This window comes from Desarmillaria tabescens, assembly GCF_030435595.1.
Source record: "Desarmillaria tabescens strain CCBAS 213 chromosome Unknown EV420scaffold_32, whole genome shotgun sequence".
NCBI classification, from domain to species: domain Eukaryota; kingdom Fungi; phylum Basidiomycota; class Agaricomycetes; order Agaricales; family Physalacriaceae; genus Desarmillaria; species Desarmillaria tabescens.
This window is the reverse complement of record NW_026848331.1, coordinates 358,822-374,858: the sequence shown is the minus strand read 5'-3', so window position 1 is coordinate 374,858 and position 16,037 is coordinate 358,822. Positions and strand designations below refer to the sequence as shown.

The 16,037-nt window shown below is 48.0% G+C and overlaps 5 protein-coding genes across 5 annotated transcripts; 4 read left to right on the top strand and 1 right to left on the bottom strand.

The window, feature by feature from the left end:
* The first annotated feature begins 1,223 nt into the window (after positions 1 to 1,223).
* On the top strand, positions 1,224 to 3,536 carry EV420DRAFT_702837 (major facilitator superfamily domain-containing protein). The gene is made up of 13 exons (XM_060483151.1): positions 1,224 to 1,329; positions 1,379 to 1,597; positions 1,663 to 1,685; positions 1,752 to 1,776; positions 1,831 to 1,886; positions 1,937 to 1,958; positions 2,006 to 2,173; positions 2,237 to 2,391; positions 2,447 to 2,637; positions 2,697 to 2,828; positions 2,885 to 2,993; positions 3,049 to 3,236; positions 3,293 to 3,536. Exons 2-13 carry the CDS (start codon positions 1,424 to 1,426, stop codon positions 3,370 to 3,372), a joined length of 1,323 nt encoding a protein of 440 aa, XP_060327852.1. The 5' UTR covers positions 1,224 to 1,329; positions 1,379 to 1,423; the 3' UTR covers positions 3,373 to 3,536.
* Positions 3,537 to 3,906: 370 nt separating this feature from the next.
* EV420DRAFT_1274032 (MFS superfamily) lies at positions 3,907 to 5,779 on the bottom strand (the record flags this gene model as incomplete). The annotated part of the gene is made up of 11 exons (XM_060467805.1): positions 3,907 to 4,149; positions 4,198 to 4,246; positions 4,302 to 4,375; positions 4,426 to 4,538; positions 4,588 to 4,646; positions 4,706 to 4,800; positions 4,849 to 5,323; positions 5,376 to 5,399; positions 5,452 to 5,497; positions 5,556 to 5,591; positions 5,647 to 5,779. 11 exons carry the CDS (start codon positions 5,777 to 5,779, stop codon positions 3,907 to 3,909), a joined length of 1,347 nt encoding a protein of 448 aa, XP_060327851.1.
* Positions 5,780 to 7,015: 1,236 nt separating this feature from the next.
* EV420DRAFT_1273950 (ribosome recycling factor domain-containing protein) lies at positions 7,016 to 7,729 on the top strand (the record flags this gene model as incomplete). The annotated part of the gene is made up of 3 exons (XM_060467796.1): positions 7,016 to 7,312; positions 7,359 to 7,595; positions 7,646 to 7,729. Coding segments are annotated over 3 exons (618 nt in total), but the record flags the coding sequence as incomplete, so codon positions are not given.
* Positions 7,730 to 10,269: 2,540 nt separating this feature from the next.
* Positions 10,270 to 11,334, top strand: EV420DRAFT_702692 (uncharacterized protein). The gene is made up of 3 exons (XM_060483150.1): positions 10,270 to 10,857; positions 10,919 to 10,995; positions 11,054 to 11,334. The coding sequence occupies exons 1-3, from the start codon at positions 10,377 to 10,379 to the stop codon at positions 11,216 to 11,218; spliced, it is 723 nt and encodes a 240-aa protein (XP_060327849.1). The 5' UTR covers positions 10,270 to 10,376; the 3' UTR covers positions 11,219 to 11,334.
* Positions 11,335 to 12,251: 917 nt separating this feature from the next.
* Positions 12,252 to 13,711, top strand: EV420DRAFT_1645964 (uncharacterized protein; the record flags this gene model as incomplete). The annotated part of the gene is made up of 2 exons (XM_060477843.1): positions 12,252 to 13,212; positions 13,266 to 13,711. 2 exons carry the CDS (start codon positions 12,252 to 12,254, stop codon positions 13,709 to 13,711), a joined length of 1,407 nt encoding a protein of 468 aa, XP_060327848.1.
* Between the last annotated feature and the right edge of the window lie 2,326 nt (positions 13,712 to 16,037).

Genomic DNA, 16,037 nt, shown 5'->3' with positions numbered 1-16,037 from the left:
TTGTGATAATAAGTGTACACAAGATGCATATTCGAGTGGAGTTCCCGCGCCTAACGTTTTCTAGTCTAGTTGGACAGTGGTGGGGGTGGTTTGGTGCAGGGTTCCAATAGGGAACGGCCAGGTCCACAGCTAGACTCGAGCCAGTCCCCACTTCGGTTGATGACAGTCGATCAACTAGAGCGGTAGTCCACAGCCCTGACATATGAGCCACGTGCTGTGTACGATCAAATCCGCCCTTCGTTACCGTGATGTGACGCCCTGAAAAGGAAGTCACGCAATGAGCTGGTTCGGCTGAGCCGTTATCCACGTGGATTCGGTCCCCCACGCGTGCAAGCCACTCATTGTTCAAAAATTTGACTTAGTAGGAATTACAAACAATGCTGAATTTAGGATGAATTTTTACCAATTTACAGGAAATTTAAATCATGCACAACAGGACTTGTAGTAAAAAGTAAGAGTATTTATTCAACCTAGCTAAGATATACTATCTGTGAACAAAGGAGTATCACTCCTGTTGAACAAGATCACCCCCTGGTTGACGGTGTGATGGAGGTGCGGGAGGTGGCGGCGTGTGAACGTTGCAGAGCGCGTGTTGGCGCGCTGGACTGGGACCGGTCTGACTTGATTGGCTTCATGAATCGTGATCGAGGAGGAAGGTGGCAGTCCTGGAAGGGGCTGGCTGGGGCTGGGGCGCGCAGTGACGGAGCAGAATCGCAGGATGGTGGTGGAAAGTGGCAGACATGGTTGAGACGAGCTGACTCGTGGCACGCATAGGCTCAATTGCCGTTATCCTCTTTTGGGATTCACGTGGTGGCTGTACGAAGGGCGAATTTTCAAAAACTCTTGCCTGATGACATTGGCCTCATGCAGCGAAAATATTGGAGAAAGTTGGCAGATTTACAATGGGTATACACAGTATATCTTATCCGCCCATATGCATGACAAAGGCCTGATGCCATATACTAGAGTGCAGTCAACGAGTGGGGAAACGGTACGTTGTAACCTGCAAATGATGCCAAACTGTTACTATTTACTCGGTGTTACTGAGGTCCTACGTATCCTAAAATCCTAGGTGCACAGAAAAAGACACAGAATCCAGATGTACACTCCACCCTCCCAGAAAGACGAGGTGGCGAACAGAGACAAATTTTCAAATTCTCGGATAAATTCCCGCCGGTACTCTTTGCCGTCGGGTCCCCTTCTGATTTCCCCACCTTCTCCGCAAAAGGGCCAACCACGATTTTTTGTTCTTTGTTCAATGACAGAACCTCGATCTAGGCTTAAAGGAAAATCTGGCAGGCTGACTCACAAATCTGCGAGCGTTCGCAGGTGACGTACCGGCTCAAATTTCTTGCGCATGCATTATTAATGACAGAAGATTATATAGGGACCGTGCTGTTCCTCCTTGATTTTTTCTCCAACTATGGCCGAGCAGATTCCCCGCACTCGGACACGATCGATAGACGAAAAGACCATCGACGAGGCTCCTCATGGGAAACCCAAGGCAGAAGAGGACAGTGGCCTGGTCAAACCGCCCACGGGCTTCGAGGGAGACTTTCCCGATGGCGGATTGAGAGCTTGGTTGGTTGTCGGAGGGGTCAGCCCAGTTTTTTTTTCACAATCTGATTGCACAACTAATCACGGCCGCTTATGGGTTCTTAGACGATGTGTACTACCTTTTCAACGTGAGCGTTAAATGTGACTCATTCTACTGGCTCATGATGGTCTCACTTACTTTTGTACGACAACAGATTCGGGTATGTCAACGCGTGGGGGGTAAGTATATTCATTCCGAATCGTTGTAGAGATATCAATGACTTATTGCGACAGGTGTTCCAAGCATATTACGAAGAAACATTGTTGAAAGACTCAGACTCTTCAAAGATGTGAGTCTCTCCATTGTTACTCAGTTGGTATCATTTTATCATTCACTCAGTGCATGGATTGGCTCCGTTCAGGTACCATCTCACTCCATTCCTGAGCGCTGACACTGATACCGTGGTAGTACGCCCTCGTCTTCATGCCGGGTCTAATAACTGGACGGATGTTCGACATCGGTTACTTCAGACTACCGTTTCTGCTAGCAACCGTCCTCCTTGTCGTTGCAACATTTTTGGTCGCCCAATGCACACAATACTGGCATTTTCTGCTCTGCCAAGGCTTCGCCATCGGGGTTCGTCCCGTCTTCCCTTTAAATGCTCTTAAAAACTTTCTCAGTGTGTTTTTCTACGTGTAGTTAGCATGTGGGACGGTGTTTGGTCCGGCGATGGGTATTATCGGACACTGGTTCCGACGACGACGGGGGCTCGCTCTCGGTATAATGGCTACTGGCTCGTCAATCGGTGGTACCGTCATCCCAATAACTGCTCGTAACCTCATAAACGCCGTAGGGTAAGTCTTCATCCTTCCCTCGCAAATTTGTTGTCTAAATGGGTTTCTCTGTTAGGTTCCCATGGACAATGCGGATCATCGCTTTCATCTTAATGTTTACTCTGGGTATCGCCAACTTGACGCTGAAACGCCGACTTCCGCCTGTGAATGTGTCTGGAGGTATACTCAACCTGAAAGCCTTCAAGAGCGCACCGTATACACTTTGGTGTATTGCTAATTTCATCGCTTTCCTGGGACTGTATACAGGTGTGAATACCCCCGTCCTTCTGTTGGCCCTGGCTCATTCTCGTCTTCCTGCCTCCCAGTTTTGACCTATATTAGCGTTAGCGCCGCAGCCTATGGTGTATCGTCCGATATCTCGTTCTATATGGTCTCTATTGCTAATGCCAGCTCGGGAATCGGACGGATCGTGGCAGGGATCTTTATCGATCGAATAGGTCCCTTGACTTCTTCTTAGTCTATTTGGAAGAGCTTCTAACCCTTTCGCTGGCAGGTGCCGTGAATTACTTCGGACCTATGACAGTCATAGCAGCCGCCCTCACGTACGCTTGGCCGTTCGCGCGGACCTTGCCTTCTATGATTGTTGTAGCCGTGATATATGGGTAGGCTCCTCATTTTTTGCACAAGGCTATGCTTATAAAGGATGGATGGCTCTAGCTTCTCTAGCGGAGCGTATGTCTCCTCGTTCCTTACTCCCATTTTCGAGCTAGGCGAGATTGGTGATCTTGGGAGGCGGACGGGAATGGCGATGTCGATAGCAGCTCTCGGCGCGCTTGCAGGTCCGCCGATCTCTGGAGCGATCAACACAGCTACGGGTGGGTTTGAGGCCGTGGGGTATTATGCAGGTATGATTTTCCCTCCAAACTGATTATTTGAGGTCTTGCTGACAGATCACACACAGGTAGCACCATCTTGCTCGCGGTGATACTGATGTATGTTGTGCGACACCTTGTTCTTGGAACGCCTAGAGGAAAATTCTGAACGTGGTATGATATCACGACTAGACTTAGACTTACGCCCATGTATCACTACCTTTTCGGCCATGAACTCAGAGAATTGAAGCGTCCGCAATAAGTGTCACTGTCTCCAGATTACTCGAGGGAATGACGGTGGTCTTTCAGATGCTTCCTCGAATTTTCACTCGTGACTCGTCTGTCGGCGTCGGGAACAACTTCTGATGCCTTCCCTATAGACTCCATAGAAATAATAGCAGCTGCCCTCACATACGCCTAACCATTCGCGCGGAGCTTGGTTTCTATGAATGTTGTAGCCGTGATTATAAGCAGGCTCATTTTTTTCGCAGAGTGTTATGCTTATGGGGATGGGTGGACCTAGATTCTTCAGTGGAGCCTACGTTTCCTCGATCCTCACCCTCATTTTCGAGCTATGCCGGAAAGTTGGCAACCTCGATCATCGTCGTAGTAGAAGGAATACTATTTATCGTAGATTATACAGCTATAAATTCTGGGTAACAGTTGATCTAACGCCGGCGATATACCTAGCATTCAATCGCCGCTACACATCTTCGGCCGGGTCCTTCTCGTCTGTCTCCTCACCATTCTGTTCGACATCCCTTCTCACACCAATTCCACCCTCGTATCCAAACCAAGTTTTGCGCTCACAATGAGGTCCACGAATGAGAAGCAGAAAAAGACCAACACCCATCCAGCCTAGCGATAGCCCTGCTCCTGCTCTCCACCCACTCGCCAAAAACACGCGCGATCCTACAGATGAACCCATTACCTGCCCAAGAAAGAACTAGAGCCGTTTCAGATAAGAACGATACCAATAATGACTCAGTCTCACCGACAAGAGTAATAGAGCATTCAGTCGGGTCGTAGCGGCCTTAGAAATGCTTTGCCGGATCATCAGTACTTAGATAGATATACAGGTGAGTGGGCGATCGTCACCTAAATATGGACATCTGAAGGGAGACTTGTAGCACCCGGCAGAACACAGTTATTCCTATGATAGCAAACAGGATCTTATGCCACAAAATCAGAATAGACTCTCTGCGATTTACAGGACACCCACAGAAGCGAAGTGGAGACCGGCCGCGCCAACCAAGAGGCCTTGAAAGCAAGCATAGAGTACGTTGCTCAGGATCGATCCATACCACGGATGCAGCTTCTCAATTGTCAAAGTTGCTAGACGGTATGGTCAAAATACACGAATTCGTGTCAAGATGAAACTTACCGAACGGTGTCAAGCACACCCCAGCAATCCCTACAAGTCCGAAAAGCCCGATAAGCAGCCTAAGGGGGGAATGCCGTCAACTTGAAAGAAGATAGTTGCCCGAAAGAAAGACTCTTACGTGGAATAGTTATACGGGGGACCATCCAGTAAGAACGTCAGTGTGGTCCAAAAATTCGAGTAGCCTGCTGATGCGAGAAAGTTGACAAGGCATGCCTACAGTTACCATAAGCTTACAACACGGACCTGGACAAACGATCGTACCTGAATTAATAGCGGTTCTCCCACTGCAAAGCCCACCATGGACCTCATCAATTCCCTGTAACGCATTTTTTTATTTTTTGCCGGGTAGTCAGGGATTGTCGAATAGCATGCCACCAGCACGATGGCTTGTACACCTCCTGCAAGGTAATACACCACTCGCCAGTTGGCGTACTCGGCTACCACCCCTGCAAGAACCCGCGCGACAAGCATCCCCATGACCAACGCAGAGATGAGAATTGATAAGAAAAAATACTTTCGAGAAGGATATACAACGTCTGCCGCGAGAGGAATGAGTATTTGGGTTGCGACATTGACGGTTCCGGCTAGGAAGGAGAGTGTAAGGAATGCATTCCAGTTGGGGGCGAGAGAAAGACAAAGCATTAGAGCCGTGGAGCAGAAAATGAGTCCGAGAATTAGTTGCCGGCGGCGAAGGAGGTCTCCCAAGGGCGCGACAAAAAATAGTCCTACAGCATATCTAATATGACGTGAGCGTCTGTAGGATTGAGGTAAATCAGAACTGAACGAACCCAGCATGAACGAGAGTGACGGCTCTGAAATAGATGTCGGATTATCAAGGATAGTAGAAGAATTGGTATGAATTACTTGGAAGATTCAGAAGAAACGACCCCGAACTCCTCAGAGAACTGAACTAGAAAGTAAAGTTAGCTTCAGGATATCACTGGGCGCTGTCGAGATATCGGACGTACATAGTAACGTTTGACAGTAGTATAGATTCGCTACAACTGAGACACCGGAAATGAGCGATGTATTCGCACGAAAAGCGCACCGCAGGCGCACTAAAAGTACACGCAAAGGCCAAAAGCAGATTGAGTCCAATCCCGAACTCAGGGAATGGTCGTGTTGGATCGTAGCGAAGTCTTTGAGGGATAGAGATGAGGTCAAAATCCTTTGTCGGGCCCGGACTGCACATCTTGAGAGCAATAGGTAGCTGTGAGTCTGCGTTCTTGGTATTTATGTAGTCATCCCGATTCCTGTGCATACAAGTTATGTAGCCATTCCAAGTCCTGTGTCGATCTTATACAGTTGCTAGGGTCTTAGCGGCGGTGTATTTGCGTTAAGTCCACTGTCCGAGACCCTCTTGTGTCCAAAGTTCAAGGCATATGACCTCGGCCCATCCCTAGCAGGCCAGAATAAATGCTTGGAAGGTTGGTTGCAGTCACCTGCGTCTTTGCGTCCATAGACACCTTATCACTTTGTCTCTTCACTGGTTTGGTAGTCGCAGATGTAGGTCAATTGGAGACACCGTATCGATGCGGGAAAGCATAACACCCAGTTGTGTGAACAGAATCCAGACCAGAGTTTGAGGGCCATCACATGCGTGTGGCATATCCGAGTCCTATTCTGGTGGTCTGTCTACCATCTCTCCGCCTCATTTGCCAGGGAATACTTCATCGAAAGAAACGCTAATTATTTCCGTTCTAGTAATTTAGTGACTATCCCCCCCTCTCCATTGGAGCAAACTCGAGTGTCGCCGTTGTTCAGGAGTCCTGAGTCCTTAGTGACCATAAACCATATGCTTCGTCGGCGCGTTTCGCTAGCTGGCCTAAACATTAATGCCTTGCCCTTTCAAACTCGTACGGACGTGAGGGGGCGACAAATAGTAATTTCCCGGGAAGTGTACTGGAATTAATATTAATTAGGCTCCCTTACGCTGAAAGTAGCGACGTACGAGTTCTTGTTTCTCGGTAGGACGACGAGAGAATTGCCTGAACAACAGCACACTGTTATATCTAACCTATGCACCTCTTGGATAAAAATTACCAATTTCGTGTCCAATCTACACTGGCAAAAAAACCTTTCAATTCTTCATCCGTGATATGAACCAATTCAACGCACTGCTGCTTTCATGTCTCAGTGTTCGGCGGGTCATACGAGCGTTTAAGAGCTCATGGAATACTATCGCCTCGATCCTGGGACGGCCACTGCTGAAGCCTACGTCTCATTGATCTAGCAGAACAGAGGCTCGGAAGACATGTGCCATCGTGGTTGGTGAAAAGGCCTCGGTTATCGGCCCGAGTAGCCGGAGAATCTTTTCACACTGCCAAAATGCAGACTCTCTTGCGGTCTCGTATCTTTCTTGTCCCGACGCCTCGTCATTCAGGTAGCCAAGCCTTCTATAAGGCCACTTATAACACGAATATCCTTCCCTCAACGAAGAACCTACGCTAAAAAGGCCCAGTCAACGACCTCTCTAAAACCAGGTTCCCAACAACCACTTACCAACCCAACCGACATTGCTGAGCACGATAAATGCCAGGAGAAAATGAAATCGGCTGTCGACTGGCTAAGACGGGACTGTGCTGACGCCTCTGCACGGGCTTCTGGACGAGTGACGCCTGCCCTACTCGCCAATGTACGTGTCCAAGGTCAGAAACTGGAAGAGGTCGCTACGGTCGGTGTTCGAGATGGGAGTATGCTTGTAGTGACTGTATTCGATGAGGACGTGAGTGTCTCAGCTCTTCGTCAATTTAGGCTAATCAAGGTAGTAGAACCTCAAGCATGTCGAGGCTGCGATATATGATGCCAAAATACCTTCCATCACGCCCCAGAGGCAAGATACGCGGACGTTGAGGATCCCTGTGCCCAAGCCGACGCTGGACGCCAAGTTGTTGGTCGTCGCTGCTGCAGGGAAGAAAGCAGAGGAGGCGCGCGTGCAGTGTCGCAAGCTGCATCAGACGAGCGTGAAGAAGGGAAAATATGAAAAACGGTCTGTTGAGCTCGAGGTGGTGCGTAGTCTCTGCAGCTCCTTCCTATCTGTATGCTCACTGTCAGGCAGTTTCAGGATTTGTTGGACAAGTACATCACTGAGATTGACAAAATCTTGGTGGACATGAAAAAGACATTGGGGGTTCACCGATAAAAGAGGGAGATCCTAAGAATGACAACGGGACATGGTAGTCAGCTTGTCTGATAATAAACCTGAGTTTTCTTCCCCATACTTGCTCCCTCATATCTAACCAGGTGCACCAAATACGAGGTGATCCCTCTGAGTCCTAGAACAGAAAGAACCTAATATCAATGCACTTTCCAAATTACTTTTCGGATCGATAAATTTCCTGGTGTACCGTCGTTATTTGGTTCACCGACCACAAGATTTGTTACAAGGCTGAAACTCATGTCACAGAGATGACCTAGTGTTGAAATCTTACTATGGTACGGGTTCTACTTTCCGCCTTGCTTTGGTTACTGACTCGGGCTTGGTAGGGATGAGGGGGTACTTTTCATTCTCCCTCTGGCTTGATAGTAAGTGTGCCCAAAGGGCTTGAACCAAGATATTGAGCTGAAAAATCAGCCGTGTTAAACACGCCTAGAGTGGTAACGATGCAAGGATTCTGATTCTCTCATATGTTAGGTAAGATCAGTTCAACGGCTCGCTATCCAAACTACCGAGCTCTCATTAGGCTCGTATACTAGGTGAGAATGGTGGAAAAAAGTGCAAGTCTTTTTCATTATTAGATGGACAGTTACTCATGCCTACATTAGTTCAAGGAGAAACGAATGTCTGGGAGAAGAAAACCTCGTGTAGGATTCAAATTACCGTCTATTCGAAATGTCTGGGTCGATGCCTTCCGACATCGTCCTGTCTGTATGTTCTGATCATCTCGTTCGCAACCGTAATCGAAGCTACGAAATTTCCGTCACCGTGAGCTTACGGATTATCGCCTGCTTCGGAGATGATGGCAACCAAGATGGTAATTCGAACTCCCCTTCCGCAATGCATGACGTGCTCAAAAGGTTTCCAGGAAGCACAATCCTGCTGCTTCGTGAGCTTCAGACTCGGAAAAAAGACCGTCATTTGTAGCGACCCCGATATTTCTCATAACGGTTTCCTTAACCTTGCCACAGATGTATTGAATTCCTTCAGCTCTCACCATCTATCACTTGTGATGTTCCGGACCTAACGTACGACACATTGGCAGAAAATTTACTACCGAAATATTCTTCCAAAAACGATACCCGCTACTCTATTACCAACTTCATCATTAACTCCCTCGCTAATCCGCATCGTCCAACTTACTGTTCTGTCACCTGTACCGGTCAACAATCATCCCCACCACCGAGAAACTTCATACCTCGCACAACGGCCTCTTTGACACCATCCTCCAGTTCCTTACCATCCCTCGAACTCGCAGTGACACCCAATCCCTCAAAAATTCCTTCTGTTGCTGCACTAATCACGACGTCGCGCATAAACACACAGAAATTACGGTGTGTAGGTCGTGCCTCGGTTATCGGACTGATTACCCGCCTCATCCTTGACCGTGCTCAAAATGCGTGGCAAACCCGGCTATGCGTTCTCTTTTGACCTCCCATAACCACCGAGAACAAAGCATTGGGGGTTTCCCGATCCTGTACAATGACAGGGATAACAACGGGATACGGTAGTCAGCTAGTCTGCTAGTTTTCGACCCCGTACTTGCATCGCTCATATTAATCAGGTGTACCAATGAGCGTGATCCCTTTTGGACTCCCAGGACAGAAGAGTATTAGGTGTTGGTGTTGATGTTGGTACCGGCCACAAAGTCCCAATAAGGAGCGACCGGGCCCACAGCCCAAACATGGCAAGCCACACGGGAGTCAGACTCTCAGACAAAATGCCCGAACTGGTGTCGTTTTCATCGTCCCGAACCCATGGCGCTTCCATCTGAGCTCATCTCCCATATTCTCTTCGAACTCTGGTCCACTCAATCTTCCACCAATGAATACATTCAAACTTTCTCAACCTGCTCCCTTGTATCCAAACAATGGTCCGCCATCATCAAGGAGATTAATTCCACGCACTTGGTCACTCCCTTATTCTATAGCGGAGGTTATCTATATACCATCCCATCAATGTCATCAATGCCTCACCCGCTAATTTGCCGCACAATAACGTTCAAAGTAGACTACATGCTCAAGCCAGATGATGTTCAGTATGCAAAATGCAGCCCCTCAATCACAGCTAATAGGGGGATAGAATCGGTCCTTCGAAGGCTATTTAATGGTCCTGTTACGCCCCCAGATGGAATTCATATCTACGTATACTATCTCGACGATCCTCAGGTCCACATCCCCCGCTTCTGGCTTCCTCTACAGATCACCCGGCTGACGATTGTATACCACTATCGGTGGTGGGTATTCATCACTTTACCACGTCCCCTTCATTGTCAGTGTGACCAGCCCAGCCTTTCCCGACGAGTCCGTCAGCTTTGCATTCTGGGAGCCTCATCGCAGATATTGAAACCACTCATGACCCCTCTCACCGAATGGAAATGTCTAGCTTCACTGACAACATACATACAGTTTGATATTCCCGGGGTGTCTTCTTTCGTTTTGACGACGTATGATACCCCAGCGTGTGACCTAGGGACAGAATTCCAGTCCCGCGTCATGTTTGGCGAACGGGAGCTCCATCCGTTTTTGCTTCACGGGCCGGATCGTAAGTTATCGTATATCTTTTGCATTCTAGTTCTAATTATCCAGCTGGCCCGGGCTTATATCCTGACTACGTCAAGCGGTATATTCCCATGTTTGAACAGAGCATTCCTCTGGGCTCTGTGGGATATATTCATCCATTCTCTAAGAAGTTTATCGTATTGTTCAATGCCATCGATCCGGCGTCTTCAACGGAACCACGAATTAATCGGATCCCCTCTCTCCTCAAGGACGGTCACATAAGAGTCACAACAAACCTCAAATATTCCCCCTCACTGGCATGGGATTATGAATATAAAAAGTCAGACATCCTTCGCAAGCTTGGAGCTTGGACGAAGGGAAGATCGTTTGTGTTCCTTTATTATAAATGTCTACCCGTCTCTCACAGAAGCAGAGTATATACTATTCCTCTGGCACACAACCTACCACGTACACTCAATCTTGGTCTTGGCCATGCCATTTGCCGGGAACTTGTAGGAGACCAATTTGGTGACTGGTTGTCGGAGCACCGACAGACAGTTACGGACGTGTTCGGAGATCATCATCCTTATATTCGCAACCACCTGGAACTTGGTGAGGCGATTTTCACCTTATGTGTACGAAATCTGTGGATTGAGATGTGACCATATTTCAGTTACGACCACCGTAGACTCTTCGCAATATGTTTGGTTTATCGTTCTTGTCCGAACTTTTGGCTCATCCAGAGACCTTGTAAATGTTCCATTCAGTCTCCAGTCCTGACTACGTTCCCACTAATACTCTTGCGCAGCTCTACTTCCAAGTCGACCCTCATGCGTCGCATAACCCTGGACACCCTTGGGGGAGGATCAAGCCTCTTGATCATCGCGAACCCGAGTTACTCTCCTGGGACCACGTCTCTACTGTGGGACAGTTGCCGATGACTGTACAGATTCGTTGCCATTTTATCTCGTAGTTTTGGGGCTGTATATGTTTGGAGGCCAATCTGTTCGTGAATGGGTTCCTCTGTAGCTTCTTATCCCTGAACTCGGATGCTGTGACAAGCAGAGTGGCCATGCCAATTTTTCGAACGAGGGACATTGGGGAACTTAGAGCACCTCCAGAAACCCCATACCCATAGGCCTTGCCATTGGGCTTCTCGGCTATCGGACTGAATGGCCGATAAATCCCGGTCTACAACCCAGAATGAGGTTACTATGGTTGCTTTGGTTGCCGACTTAAGCTCGGTAGGAACACACTAAATACTTGGACCTACGTTTCTGGCTTCATTATAAACCCCAGCCAGGGAGACCTGAGTAGTCTACGCGGGATATTGCTTGTGTGGAGATGATGGCAACCAAGCTGGCCCGGGTAATTGGACTCCCCGTCCGCAGTGCATGACTCGGACGCGTTCGAAATCTTTTCTCTTTGCTGCTTCGGAAAGGAGTATAATACGAACTTCAGAAACGCGTGGCAACCCTTTACGTCTTCGAGATCGATTATCAGCTTCGACACGAGAAACCTCTGCACCTCATTTCTTCTTTGGTAGGCCCCCATTATGCATAACCAATGTCTCTCTTTCTTATATCTACTATCATGAAGGTGTTCACTTGCCGTGACCTCGATATCTCACAATCATTTCTTTGGCCTTGCAACTGTACTTCAGCTCTAGTAACCATCAGCAGCACTTACCGCGATTGTCATTCCAGATATAAAGCACGTACTGGTACCAAAATGTCTACTGAAATACTCTTCCAAGAACCATCACGGGTTACAATTCTACCGCACGGAGTATCTAAACTCTAATTTAAATGAACAGCATCGCTTTTAAGCTCACATGATTCTAACGCTGATCTTCGAGTTTCGCTGGCTGTCAGGCCTGTTTTGCACTCGTACCACGTTGTCGCGCTCCTTGTATCTTCCTCTGCTTCGTATATCTTCTAGGTGGATGAACTTGCTTTTTTGGAGCATTCTGAGGCAGATGATATTGTCAAACAGCGAATACCACAATGTCATCTCGTGAAATCGGATTTCCGGATGGGACCTCATACAAGCTCGACGCCATTGTCGACTTGTTCGTACAGTCTCTCTCTGATCCCTCCCATCCATCCCACTGCGTCTTGTTCTACACCTCTTCTCTCATCAGTTTCTGGAACTTGCACACCATGGCAGATCTGCGAGCATCTCGTCACGATCTACTAGAAACATGTTTGTTGTTCTTGACGACGCCAAGAACACCAGATGAGATCCGTACTCTCCAGAGCACCATGCAAACATGTTCCTGCCCCAAAGATAACCCACTCGTGAATCGCCTACACCAATACTGTCACCCCGACTATTTCAAACGTCCATTCGACCGTTTTCGTTTCACTGAAGTCATCTGCATGATGTCCACGATGCTTTTGAACTGCACTTTTAACGCCATCGATCCCAAGGAATCCAAAAAATCCACTCTCCACCACGGTATCCACAAACGCGCGCTCAGAGAGGAGAAGCAGGGGAAAACGCCAATGTGGCCAGTCACACCGGACGAGTTTTATTCCGCTGTTGGTGCAGAAACGACTGTCAAGATGCTCTGGCAGTGGGCTTACATGTATGAGCTCGTCCCGTCCTTCTTGCTTCTGAACGGCATCATCACCATGGCCGGTACTACTCTCAGCGTCACGGTATTTATTATGCCTTCCTTCGCTCCCCAGCTCGTCGAGGTCATCAACAAGAGCGTCGATTCTCTGGAGAAAATTACTTCTCTTGCTGACCGCGATTTCTCGGTCTTGCAGCAAGTAGAGCGCACTGTCCAAATGTCGACTATCGAGATGATCTGCCACGGAGAGGGTGTGCGTGTTAGGACGTATTGGAAGAATCACAAGGAAGCCCTTCTCCAAGCACTCAGCAGAGTCGTGAACATTACATCCGGTACCCCATTTTACGAGGAGCTCCTCACAAGGGTGTGCATCATACACGACACACTCGGTGTTCCCCATGATCCAGTCAAGTACCATCCTCTCATCCTCTCATCCTCTCAGGCTCTTTTGCCATAGACGAAGAGCACAAGAAGGAGAACGACTTCTGGAAGGCATATACCGCCATCCGCCAGGTTACTCTGAGCGACCGGTGTCATGCTCCAGGATGTCTGGAGACGTTCACGAGCACAGGGAGGAAGTTCCAAAACTGCAGTGGATGCAAGCGGGTGTCTTATTGCTCGGAAAAGTGCCAAAAACGGGCTTGGAAGCTAGGTGAAGCGCCGCATAAGATTATATGTCCTTTGGTGAAGGATTTTTCGGATCGGATTCAGCTCCAGTTCAAATTCGCAGACGGGGAAGTTCTCCCACCGGATGTGGTTGAGAGGACATGTCGGAAGGTGGGCGTGGACGAGATGGAGGCGCATACAATTCGTTGGTATTTTGAGCTTCTGGATACGTTGTTGGTCGTCAGGAACCCATATGATTCGAGGGTTGGGATCGGGCATTAATTTTATTCCTTGCTTCAAGCTCCTGTACGCTGATGCATTTACCTATCAGCGACTGTAACCCGTACGTCAAGACGATCAAGATAATCATTATGATAATGTATTACTTATTACTATTACATGATTTTGATCAGAGTAACCGATAAAGCAGAGTCAGGCCTGACGTACTAGTGGGATCTTGTACATCTCATAGAAGCAGAGCAACGAAGAATAGACGCCTAAAACACACGAAGCTACATAGAATTTTACCCGAAAGTTTTACATACCATAGAGTTGACAAGTAGATTAGTATTACAACGAGTAGCGGTACAGTCATACATAACAATAGAGTACTGTACCCCCGCGTCTTCGCCCACTACGAGGCGTGTTGCGGGTCACCAATCCAGACCTTCATCATCATCATCATTACCTTGCTGGTAAGCAAGGTCTACCCGACCCGAAACTTCCCATCCATATTTACTCTCGAAATCTGCCAATTGCAAATATACATTTGTCTCTGTTTGCTCACCTCTTCAACCTATCAGCCTCCCTTTCGGTATTCGAAACCTGCCAATATCAAATTCATCTTTCCTGCCAGTCACCTCTCTAGCAAACCGTGAGCTTCTGACAGCGGATTCTCGGCTAATCAATGGAACCCGAAGATTTCATCAAGCAGCTTCAAGACGTGCGGAGGCGACAAGACCAGCGACATCAAACTTTTCAGATTCTGTAGCAATACCAGGATCTGTCCGGCACGGTGAATCCTAAGGAGCTGGGATACAGAGAATGACTTTGAAGTTCATTCAACAGTTCAGTAGTGCGTCCCCAACCATGTTCAATTATCACTTTATCTAAAGGCTCCTGCCAGACGAAGCAATCTTCATCTCTGATCTACCTGGAGACAAAACGGAACTAGTCCATTGCCGGTCAGCGGGTTTTGCTATGACCTCCTCGACGCACGGAGCTTTTGTACCTTCCACGACATGAAGGTCGATGTTGAACCATCCAGTCTCCGTCGAAGTGTTCAAATATTTGTAGCAAGTGTAGATGACATGGATCCAGCTAAATGTTATCATCAACATCCTTTGGCGGAAATCATTAAACAGGTTCAACCAGCTCCTTCCAGTTACCGTGCTCGTCGAATTCTGTTGTTCTTTTTTTCCGGTTAATACCTTGCATAGTGTTGTAGTCGCGACCCTCCTAACTTCCGGTCTGCTAGATGTTGGAATCTCAACTAGAACATAGAAGTGCTTGTCTCGTGAAACTGTATCTTACTCTACCCACCGCTCTCGCTCTCCCAAACACTACTAGGTTATTTATACAGTTTTGTAGTGTGGCCTTAGTAAAGAAATGAACCGAGTTCGGAAATGACTGAAGCATTGAAAACAGGTGTCCCTCCAGCAAGGTCTTTGTCGCCGGCGCCGCCGCGGGCCCTTGTCATAGAAGCAGATCGGCAAAGGCTCGGCTATATGTCAGACCGATCAACCGGCCGTTCGTCTTTTCTTTTCCGTCCCTCCAATGTAGCCTCGAGAGCAGATATCCCTCCTGCTCAGTTGACCTCTTCCATAAGACAAGGCTAGCGATAACTACCCACTAGCCTAACTGACGTCGCCAAGCGCACAAAACGCCAGGAAAAAAATGAAGTCCGGGTCAATACTGCTGCGCATGCTTCTGAGCATTCACCTCCAAGGTCAGAACTTGGAAGAAGTCGTGGCGGTCAATCACCATACTTACCTTTACTTCTAGATTTACATTTCTTTGCTGCTCTAAAAATATATGTACAGGTTGTTGCACTGAGCCCTGAGCATCGTGCGATCTATTGAACATCCGAGAACTCACAACGTAGAGGTTGAGACCTGAGATGCTAAAGCGTCTACTAACCGGGAGACTTATCTGGATCCTGCACTGGCTAGATGATTTGATTGGATAGCTCCAATGCTTCGCCACAGCGAAGCATGAGAAAGGCCTCAGATTGAGAATGATTCCGAGGGGCTACGTGTGCTGTTATCATTCCCAATGCAAATGACTCGCTCCCGTCCCATATCACATACGTTATCTGTTTGCAGTCCTGTGCTTAGAAGCATCGCCTGTGTCGACGTGGCAACTTGAAGGCCCCTTGAAGGCTCTCCGATGATCCATGTCAGTTACTGTTCATTTCGGTATGTTTTGCAATAGTGCTCCAAACTCATTAGTGCTTACACGTCATAAAGGGATTTGGATGACTCCGTTCAAGCGAATGAGGTGCTGACTGCGAACGAGGAGAGTCAAGGATGAAGGCTAGATTGAGCCCTTCTCGTTCGCTTTGTCAGCACCTTATGAGCATTGCCTCACACGTTCGGCTGATGCTCAA